Below are 11,198 nucleotides of genomic sequence, written 5' to 3'. Positions count from 1 at the left end.
TGGTAGGAGGGTCTGCATATTTTATGGAAAAGACCATTCTTTCCTCAATGGTTTTCTTTTCTTTTTTTTTTCTTTTTTTTTGGATTAAAAAAATTTTTTTTCAGTCCAAGGTTTTTTTGTTGTTTTGTTTTTTGTTTTAAATTGAAGTATAGTTGATCTACTTTCCTCAGTGATTTTCAATGCATTCTTGACTCTATGGCTAGAATTAACAAACTTGATCACACCATTCTGTATTTTCAATGGTGGCATATTGCTCTTGGTACAAAGACCAGTCTCTTCCCTAACGTACCTTTTTTTTTTAAGATTTTTTTTTTTGGGGGGAGGGTTGACCATTTTTAAAGTCTTTATTGAATTTGTTACAATACTGCTTCTCTTGGTTTTTTTTTTTTTTTTTGGTTTTTTGGTCAGGAGGCACGTGGGATCTTAGCTCCCCCGCCAGGGATGGAACCAGCACCCCCTGCACTGGAAGGTGAAGCCTTAGTCATGGGACCACCAGGGAAGTCCCTTACCTTAACACCCAGCCTAATCCGGACACCTCCTGTTTCTCAAGCCAAATCTTGTGTCATGTGTACCATCCCACTCCAAGCTCAGACACACACCATAGAGTTCTTTGTCCAGGTCACACTGTCATCCGTGGACCTTTGCCATACAGAACGCTTCCATTCCTGAGGTCGGTTACCTGCTACTCAAACTTCAGGCCTCTTCTCCTCCAGGAAGCCTTCCCGGCTGCACAGTCCCTGTCCCTTAAGTCTAGGTTAAGCGACCTCATTACGTGCTTTCATTGCACCCCGGCTTTGTAATTGTGTTTACCTCTCCCACTGTAACTTCGCTGAAGAAAAGGAGGAGGCCTGTTTAGCTCACATGGAAGGCACTCTCTAAATATTACTGAATGAATGAATACGTGTAAAACAGAATCCTCCCCAGAGACCCAAAACGCGTGGGCCTTGGAGAAACAACGGGGGTTCCATTCTCAGATCTAACACTTAGCAAATAAGTTAATATTTCTGAGCCTCACTTCTCAAATTCATAAAATGGGAATGCAACATTCCCTACAAAGCATTGCTATAAGCACCAAATAAGAACGCACGTATCTGGCACAATGACTCGCACGCGGCAGGCCCTTTTAATATTAATAAAAAGATGGGGGCGGGGGACACGGAACGCCTACTCTTTACAACGCGCATGCGCGGCCCGTGACCCGCCCGCAAGGCCAGCCCATCGCGCCCCCGCGCGTCCCCACGCGCGCGCGTGTTCGACCGGAACCTGGGGCCAGGCCGGAGGTGAAGGGGCGGACCTCCGCAGTACGCCTGCGCCGTGGGAGGCCGTGCGCCGAGGAGGCGGGGCCACGCAGGCGCGCCTGGCGGCCCGGCTCTGGAGCATAAACAAGAGCGGGGTCGGGATGAGGCGGCTGTTGATGTCCGCGCGGCGAGTGGCGGCGAGCGGGGCTCGGCGCCGACCCTGAGCTCACCCCGACCTGCCCTCCCGCGCGCGAGCTCCGGGCCGGGCCCACCCGCCGCGCGCCCACCATGAACCTGGCGAGTCAGAGTGGCGAGGCTGGCGCCAGCCAGCTACTCTTCGCCAACTTCAACCAAGACGTCACGTAAGGACGGGCGTGGGCCGGGGTCGGAGCCGGGGGCCGCGGGGCGGGGGCCGGAGCCTGGGGGCCTGGGGCCGGGGAGGGCAGAGGCATCCTCGGGGCGGGCCCGGCGCGTGCTGGGAGGGAGGGGCGCCCTCTCTGGGGACCCTCCAGGCTCTGCCCTGGAGCTGCGATCTCTGAGCCGGGAAAGCGATGGAGGTAGGGGAGGTATTTTACCCAGCACGGGAAGGCTTTGTCTTTTCGGACCTCACTTCTCACAAAGTCGGGGCAGAACTTTGTGGCCTGACTTGTCTCGGCCGCCTCTGGAGCGGTGGGGGTGGGTTTCTCCCTTATAACCCGCCTCCCTCTTGTACCTCAGCTCTCTTGCTCCAGTTTTTCGCCTCTTCAGCCCCTTCTCCTCATCTCTTCATCATCTTAGGGTCCCTTTGATTTCCTTTTCTTCCCGTCTCGCTGTTCTTTTTGACAGGTAACTTTGATGTCCTCCTCGAGCAAGAAACAAACTTAGCAGTAAACGTGGTCTCTGACCTGGGGAGACACTGAGCCAAGGGGGATGTGACAGAGAACCCCTCCCCCCCCCCAGAGGTCTTGGTGCTTCGGGGCATGGGCCATCCTTACAGGGGAAGCGAGGCCCGTGATGCCAGCCCTTGTTTGTCCCAGCCCGTATGGGTTTGAAGCCGATTCTTCGGAGGCTGTCTCCAGTGACGTGTGAGGATAGTTACTAGATGAAGTTTCTGGAGAAGGAAGGATAAGTTGTGGGACTGGAAGGGAGGAAAGCCATCTTGGGAAATGAGTAAGAGGAAGTGATGTAAGAGGGGAGGAGGAGTGGGTCATTGGCTTCGTACCAAAGTAGTCGGTTGAGTTGTTCCTGGCTGAATGGAATCAGCAAAGTAGAACGTGACATCTTTTAAAAAACTAAAAATCAGTTGTAGAGCGGCAAGCCCCCAAGTCAGTGGCGTGCAGTGGGCGCTCGGTAGCACCTTCCAAAGTTGGGGAAGTAGCGCAGACAGCCCCACAGTGGGCCTCTGTTGGGAGTTGGAAGGGAGCAGATCACCTCCTCCAACTACAGGGAGAGGAAACCGAAGTTGAGGAGGGTTCAGAGCAGAGCCTGGATCTTACCCTCATTTGACAGTGGAGTGGGGGCAGCTTTCCTGAATCGTCTTCCAGTGTCCTCTCCAATCTACCACGCTGTTGTTTCTACCTACAGAGTAGGATCTGGAGGACAGTGAATGTAGAAAGCAGCCCATAGCAATCTTTAAAGGTGAAAACTACCGAACACTAGTGTTCTGTATGACCAAAAGCCAATCCAACAAAAACAGTTTGGACCACCTGTTGCAGGAGGTTGTAACTGAGATGGACTATGTTATACCAATCCAAGTGGGGAAGAGGACATTTCAAACCGACTGTGATTCCGTTTTTAAGGCCTTAGTATTTTGAGACCAGGAAGAATGGTAGCTTTATGGATTTTTATGTCTTGTATAAATTAGAGAATTTCCAAAACATTTTCTACCATTCTTTAAGTTTTTCATTGCTCATCATTTATATTGAAAGGAAATCAAATATGAGAAAACATTCTCTTTTGCTCTTATTTTAAATGGCATTCAAATACCACTTTCCCTATATAAGAGAAGAATTTCACTCTGGCCTGAAATAAGGTCTTTTTGTACTTGGAAATCATGCTTTCCCACTCCTCCGTGAGTCCTGAAGTTATTAGTTTAAGACAAGATTTTTTTTTTTGCGGTACGCGGGCCTCTCACTGTTGTGGCCTCTCCCGTTGCGGAGCACAGGCTCCGGACGCGCAGGCTCAGTGGCCATGGCTCACGGGCCCAGCCGCTCCGCGGCATGTGGGATCCTCCCAGACCGGGGCACGAACCCGTGTCCCCTGCATCGGCAGGCGGACTCTCAACCACTGCACCACCAGGGAAGCCCCTCAAGACAAGATTTGTGTGTCATAATTTTGATTTGCTAAAGAGACCTTGATACAGTGTGAGCATAAATTGTAAGGAATAGTAAGTTAGGATTATACTAAAAGTTTATTGATGAAAGTGACTAATTTGTTTTAAATCTATACCTGAAAGAAATACAGAAGTTCTGGGGAGAGGCTTGACAGTTCACTCCTTTCCCTCCCTTGCCCATCTCCAGCATTTACTTTGATAGAGGAACACAGTTTTTCACAAAGCAAAGAATATTGGATTCACATTCACGGTATTCAGTGAGGAAACCTGGAAGCCGTTTCACTTAATAGAATATGTATTCTACGTTATACAGTAATGCTTGAACAACAGTGTTCCTTTCATAACAAACTATATCTGTCCTTTCTGTTTTTCCTGGTAATATGGTTTCAAATACTGTAATATTTTTTTCTGTGATTCTTATTCTAAAAGTGTGAACGTTTTATTTGGGGTTTTTTTGTTTTGTTTTGTTTTTACCATTTGTTTTTGTTTGTTTAACTAGAATTGGGAAAAAGGCATCAAGAAAAGCTGGTCCCCGTCGTCTTCTTCTTCTTGACTGGTTAGTTCCAATCCTGGTTTCTGAAAGTAACACTTTGGAAGGCTTATCTTGAGGAATTTTTGGTGCTTTGATATCGAAGTTAAGAAACTAACAGAAGTGCAGGGTATCACTTGGATCTTCAACGGAAATATCAGGGGCTAAGTACTTGCAGGGGACCCCACGCAGCTTGTGGAAGTCATTGATTGGGCAACGTCTACATCATTTAGAAACTACGTTTCTAAAAGAAATAGAATAAGGACAGGGACTTGACTTCCGAAGTCTTCTGTTTGTAGCATTGATGTTGTTAGTGTCTAAAAGTTATGGGCATAGAGGTAGTAAGGCATTGGTCTGAATTGATTGCTTTCTTGAACCAGGTTTCTTCTAAGGTTACAGCAACTGTCCTGGAAAGTCACTTCTCTCCTTTTCCCTCATCAGTAAATCGAGGGACTTGGAAGTAAGGATTCTTCCACCTTAAAGTTCTAGGTGGTTCTGCCTGCCGTGTGGAGGATGTGTTTTGAGGAAGCAGGGCAGTCACTGGGGAGGGTATTGTCCAGCGGCCGTGGCCAGTAGAGAGGAGACTGGTGAGCCATCAGGATTTGGTGTGACCCATGGGACGTGCATGCTGCACTTAAGGGAGAAGTTAAGGTGACTCCCAAGTCTCCAGCCTAGATTCTAGACGAGCAGTGACAGCACATTATGGGAGAAAGATCAGAGGGGGATTCAGTTTAGGGAGAGAGATAAACTCCGCTTTGGATATTACTGAGTTTGAAAGGCCTTAGGGATGTCCAGCTGGAGGTCTGGGATGGCCACGAGCTTGCTGAGTAGGGCCCCGGGGCCGGCCAGGTCTCAGCAGCAGTTCAGGTGGCTTCCTTTTTATGGGCGTCACTGTTTCCACTTCACCCTGTCCTCGAGTATGGCTCTCTGATGAAGATGATGAAAAGGGAAAACATTAATGGGCTGATCATGCGTAAGTGGGCAAAAAAAAGGGAATTAAGAAAATGATTTTTTTTCTTTTAAAATGCTTTTAACATTTATAAAATGTTTTCTTAAAAATTTGTTTTGTTTTTTAATGGAAATCACTGTCTTTTAAATACTGAGCAGTCAAGTTTAAATTCAGTGACAGAGACTTGCAGTTAAAGATGGTGGGTTAAACACAAGCATTTATTTTGGCCCTCCCTCTCAGAACCCTAATAAAATGTCACAGTCAGTGAAACATCAAAAAGGCACTTAAAAAAGCTTAAACCCATAGAACGAGGAGACACTAGCAACAAAATTTTGGAAGCCAGCAAGTGGTAAAGGAAAGTGGATCCTCCATTGCTAGTGGGGAAAGCAGAGAACCAACCTACTGGAAACCACGGAATCCCCCAAAGGCTCAGGATGGGCGGTCTCAGGAGCTCTGCAGTGGAGCGGAGTCGCGTGTGGCGAAGATCGAGAAGGCTGGCCCAGAGTGTGTTGCAGAAGCAGTCACTGTTCCTGCCTGGTGAAGGACTTGGGCCTTGTCTCCAGAGGGTACAGCAGGGTCTCTGGGTTTTGACACCACGCACAGTTGAAGGCAGGGGTATGGTAGTGAAGTGAGGGATTAAGTAAATATATGCTTTTTTCTGTTATTGCTGGGTTTTCCCTTTGTCAATAAAAGATCTCTTACCTTAAAAAACAAAAAAACAAACCTTACCATGTAAACACTTAGTGGGGAGTGAGATTATTTATTAGGGGAATCTCATGCGTATATGTTACTGTACTTCTCCCATTAGTATATCATATGGTCAGGCAAATCATGAGATGTTATTAAAAGCAGAATCTCCAAAGAGGGGTGTGTGAACCTGACCATTGATATTCGAGATGTAAATATCAAACCTATTTGTATTTCATATCATCCTTTAAAAATGTCTGCCTTGGCTTCCCTGGTGGCGCAGTGGTTGAGAGTCCGCCTGCCGATGCAGCGGACACGGGTTCGTGCCCCGGTCCGGGAAGATCCCACGTGCCGCGGAGCGGCTGGGCCCGTGAGCCGTGGCCGCTGAGCCTGCGCGTCCGGAGCCTGTGCTCCGTGATGGGAGAGGCCACAACAGTGAGAGGCCTGCGTACCGCAAAAAAAAAAAATGTCTGCCTTTATTGATAAAGTATATGCTCACTCTATACCACATGTACATATCAAAAAATACTTGGTGTATTTTTGCTTACATTTCCTACTGATTGGGGTGTGCAAGTAGGAAGCCATGCGATTAAAACTCTAGCAAAGGTATTTAATATCCAAAATCAGTTTCTGAATATCTGGAAGAACATCAGAGAGCTAATGTTTGATCAGTTTTAACAAATTCTGCCCATTTGGAGCACGGCCGAAATCCTGGGTGTATCAAAATCCAGGTCCTCATTAATTAATTCAAGCTCATTAATTTTGCCTGTAGAAAAAGCCCTCTCTAAGCTTATTTTATATATGAAACTAATAAGCTTGGTGACTTGGTTTCCAAGTCAACAAATTTGAAAGAGGGAGGGGCTGTTAATGCTAGTAGGATGCTTGGGGAGCAGTGACAACTGTCAGCAAAACAAAAGGTAGAGGGTATTTTATTACCCAGCCCAACAGACTGCTGCTTGATGTAGGTACACAAGACCCTCAACTCCTTGTTAGGGTCTGAGAGGGTCACTTTGTCATGATAGTAAAGTTGTTTCATGATGTGAGTCCAGTCAAATGGTGAGGACTTGCCGTCCCATACAGAAAACTGTATGAGGACGACTTTTATTTAAATCAGAAATGGTGGGATATAAGGTTTTGGTGCTTAAAATAGCAGCCCTTAGTTATCTGGAAAACATTTTCCTGAACATCAATTTTCCAGAAGTTATGAATTATTGAGATTTTGTTTTATTTTTAGCTTTCTTGGGTATTCTTGTGTTTTTGTTGGCCCCTTATTGCTTTTCAAAAAATGTACAGGTAACAATGCCTAATTACCTCATTGATGTGATTAATTCAATACAGTGAAGCATTTTTGTAGAGAAAAATTATATAAACTGGTAGGAGTTCCATTTCTGTTTATACTTCAGGATGAACCAGTTGCAATTTCAATGTTTAGTAGTGCTTATAGCAGCTCTGTTCTTGGAATGTATTTCCTCTGCATAAGTGTGAAAGAGGTTGGAAAGCTCAAGTTTCTAATAGATGAAATGGTCATTAAAATAGCCCTAATTTTTTATCTTGGCATACACATACTCATCATATGAGATGTCAGTCTTCATTATTTCTAGGCTTCTGGTTTACCTTCTGTTTCCACTTGTTCTCCCAGACATTAAATACCAGAATGATCCCAGGATCTGATTCTTCACATCCCACCACTTCTTGCTTTATTCTCTATCCTCTCTGTTTCTGAAAGCCGTGCTTGTCCTTTTACTCCCCCTCTCGGTCAGTTACGTTCTGGACAGTGGAAATCTTCTATGAGGAAACACTTCATTTAGCGGCACAGCTCTCCTGCACTAGGGATCTGGAGAGCTCAGGGTTCCCTCCAAGCCTCTTAGCAAAAGCAGCAGTGTTGGGTGATGAATATGGAATCTTACACACAGGCCAACTGTGTCACGTAGTCTTGCCATTCCAGACTCTGAGTTAGCTCTTTCCATCCTACTGCAGAGCCATAGCCTAACGTAAGTGACTGAGCTGCATTTGTTATGGCCTTAACTGCAGTGCAGAAAGACACCATCATCCCCCAAAGTTGTAAATATCTTTGTTTAATATTTACAATGTTATCCTAACTTGGACTCTCCCATACACCAGGCATGTATATCAGATCACCTGAGAAACCGCACTGTGTTTTGAGGGGATCATTAATTTAGGGCTGATTACTTTTATTCGTATGTCAAACTTATCTTTAAAGTTTTATAGATTTTCAATAAGAACGTTGTCTATCTTTATTTTACTGACATTCCCCTTTTCCTGGCTGTGAGGTGTGGCGTCTTCCGCGCCGCTCTCTTTTCTGCTCTGCCGCCACTCGCCTGGTACAAACTACATGACCTTATTTGTGCTGATTATGGGTAGATGCTGGTGACTGTTTGGTAACGTGGAGCTAGTTTGTGCGTTATCTGCCTACACGTATCAGCTCTTATTTCTGAATTTGGCTTTTTTGCAGGTCTCTAGCTGTTGGTAGTAAATCCGGTTATAAATTTTTCTCCCTTTCTTCTGTGGATAAACTGGAACAGATCTATGAATGCAGTAAGTGTTTGCTTTATTTTTCCCCCTTCTTAAAATAGACAAGTTATACTTGAATTAGGTTGCATTCTTAAATTCACACATTATGGTTAAAATCCAAATACGCCTTGACCAATAATCTTCTTTCACCTTAGTCTTACTGAGAGGTGATGGCTATGACTGAACAATTATGTGTTCTCCCAGACCTTTTTCTGTGCATTTGCATACTTATAAATGTACATGTAGAAATACTTTATGGGTTGCCATTTCCAATACGTGATACCATACTAAATGCATTATTCTATAATTTCTCCCCTTTTTAAATGCCATTTAAACCACTTAGATTTCTGTCATAGAGGGCTTCCAGAATTTGAAAAGTTTACATCCCCCTAGGAGTGATTTATTTTCTCCATTTGGCATTTTATGGTGTTTGAGTGGCTGTGTGTCAGACACCTGTGGGGTTGCAGGAGGGCCATGAGCTTCGATACCTTGCTAAGTCACCTAGTGTGACTTTACATAGATCGCTTCATGGACCTCAGTTTCTTTGTTTTTCGTGTGTGTGTGTGTGTGTGTGTGTGTGTGTGTGTGTGTGTGTGAAAGAGAGAGAGAGAGAGAGAGTACTTGCTGAATAAATAGTAAGTAGTAGGTACAGACCCTCCCCCAGTGAGAATAGGATGGAAAGCTTTGACTCTCTGCACATACATCTTTTTTTTTCATTGCTGTAGTTGTAAGAAGCAGTACAGATCCCTGTACCCTTCTCCTAGTTGCCCCCAGTGGTAACGTTTCGCAGAAGTGCAGTACAGTATCACAGCCGGGAAGGCTACATGGATATAGTCCAGCCTGTGTGTGTGAAGTTCTGTACAGTCCGAACACCCATCTAGCTTCCTGTGTCCACCACAATGAAGACACTGGGCCGTCTGACACCGCAGGGTCCTTCCTGTTGCCCTTGTACCCACACCTGCCTCCCCTCCCCCACTGCCACCCCACTGTCCCTAATCCCTGGCAGCCACTGATCGGCTCTCTGGTACCAGAATATTGTCTTTTCGCAAATGTTACATAAATGGAAGTATGTAACCTTTTGAGATTGGCTGTTTTCGCTCAGCATCTTTCCCTGGAAGTTCACCCAAGTTGCCGGGTGTCAGTAGCGCCGTCTTTTCTGTTGCTAAGGCTGGTTCCACGTGCGGACGCAGCCCAGCTGTTTGACCGTCACCCGGCAAAGTACATCTGGGCTGATTCTAGATTTGGGCTGTTAAAAATATAGCTGCTGTGTATGGGGTTTTGGGTGGATGTAACTTTCCACTTCTGGGATTAATGTCTAAGTGTGATTGCTGGGTTGTATGTGTGGTGTTTTGTCTTCGTCTTTTTTTTTTTTTTTTTTTGCAGTACGCAGGCCTCTCACTGTTGTGGCCTCTCGCGTTGCGGAGCACAGGCTCTGGACGCGCAGGCTCAGCAGCCATGGCTTACGGGCCCAGCCGCTCCGCGGCATGTGGGATCTTCCCGGACCGGGGCACGAACCCATGTCCCCTGCATCAGCAGGTGGACTCTTAACCACTGCACCACCAGGGAAGCCCTGTCTTTGTCTTTTTTAAGTGCTGAACTGTTTTACAGGGTGGCTGTACCATTTTACATCCCCACCAGTAATGTGTGAGTGAGCCAGTTCCTCAGAATCCTTGCCAGCATTTGGTGTTACCAGTGTTTTTTCCTTTAGCCGTTCTCATGGCTGCGTGCAGCGCTAGCTCGTGGTTTTACTTTGTAATTCCCTAATGGCTAATGATGTTGAACAGTTTTTCATGTGCTTGTTTGCCATTCTCTTCAGTGAAATGTCTGTTCATGTTTTGGCCCACTTTTTAATTGGATTACTTGGAGTTTTTTAATGTTGAGTTTTGAAAGTTCTTTATATATTCTAGATACTAGTCCTTTGTCGTATGCGTGGTTTGTAAGTATTTTCTCTGTACATAATGATAGCCCTGAAGCCTGCCCGTGGCGTGATCTAATTAAGAATTCTTGTTACGGAGGATTGAGGAGGTCAGTATTATTGTAATTAGTCACGCTGGGTTATGGATTCAAGGAGAGATTTAATATTTATCATTTTAATTATCTACGTGAGCATGCAGTTTGGGGGAATTGAGTTTTCTCCTTATTAATGAAGCCAGCATCTCCTTCCTGAATGTTCCACTCTTATCAACTTTGCTTTCACTGTGGTTTGGTGTTCCATTTTGGAATTCTCCTTTGCCTGTTAATATCTCTTAAGAAGGGGAAGTTTCAGCGAGTTGATATGAAGAGACATCTCATATTCATTTCTGGTTCCACTCACTCCGTAAACGTTCGTTGAGGACCTGCTATGTGCCAGCCCTGTTCTGGCTGTGGAGACACAATGGTGACAAAGTTTCTGCTCTCTTGACACTTATGTTTAAATGGAGGCACACAAAGAACAAGGAAATACATTTGTGTCGGATGTTAGGCTGGGGACACAGTGTGGAGCGAACACACATGTAAATACCGCCCCCCACCCTTCCTGCATTAACATAAGGTGAGGACCCAGGAGAAACGTCCTTTCTTTGTGCCCAGTACTTGCAGTTGCAGAGTTCTTGTGGCCCACTGGGGCTCAGAGGCTCGCCAGACTCCCTCCAGGCCTTGGCCTCCCCTCTCCAAGTCCGCCCTCTGGTGTCCCTCACCTCCATCAGCAGATGGTGTCTGACATTCCCCAACAAGCCCCCTGTTTGTTGCTGCCCCTGAAGGCCAGCACCCGGGCCCTTCACGGGGAGATGGCTGGAAGCGGGATTCTTACAGTAAGTGTCCCTAACTCGCGGCTCCTGCCTTAGGTTTTACTCCTTTTTTGTCCTCAAACTTGCCTCCTGGTGCTTACTAAATCTTCTGAAAAAGCCTTTCTCCTAGCGTGTAGCTGGAAGGCGTGATCGGGGTGATAAAGTCTCTCTGAACTGGAGTGCTTGT

At 46.0% G+C, this 11,198-nt stretch overlaps 1 protein-coding gene across 2 annotated transcripts in view; it reads left to right on the top strand.

Annotated features, from left to right (window-relative positions):
- Positions 1-1,348: 1,348 nt before the first annotated feature.
- WIPI2 (WD repeat domain, phosphoinositide interacting 2) overlaps positions 1,349-11,198 on the top strand; it is a 31,385-nt gene continuing 21,535 nt past the window's right edge. The window contains exons 1-3 of one of the 2 annotated variants that reach the window (XM_060032510.1): positions 1,349-1,600; positions 4,049-4,105; positions 8,188-8,270. In XM_060032510.1, coding sequence (XP_059888493.1) covers positions 1,527-1,600; positions 4,049-4,105; positions 8,188-8,270 — 214 coding nt within the window. In that variant the 5' untranslated portion in view covers positions 1,349-1,526. The remainder of the gene's footprint in view (positions 1,601-4,048; positions 4,106-8,187; positions 8,271-11,198) is intronic. The other variant, XM_060032511.1, reaches the window with a different exon arrangement.

This window comes from Delphinus delphis, chromosome 15 (assembly GCF_949987515.2).
Source record: "Delphinus delphis chromosome 15, mDelDel1.2, whole genome shotgun sequence".
Classification (NCBI taxonomy): Eukaryota; Metazoa; Chordata; class Mammalia; order Artiodactyla; family Delphinidae; genus Delphinus; species Delphinus delphis.
This window is presented reverse-complemented; position numbering and strand designations above follow the sequence as displayed.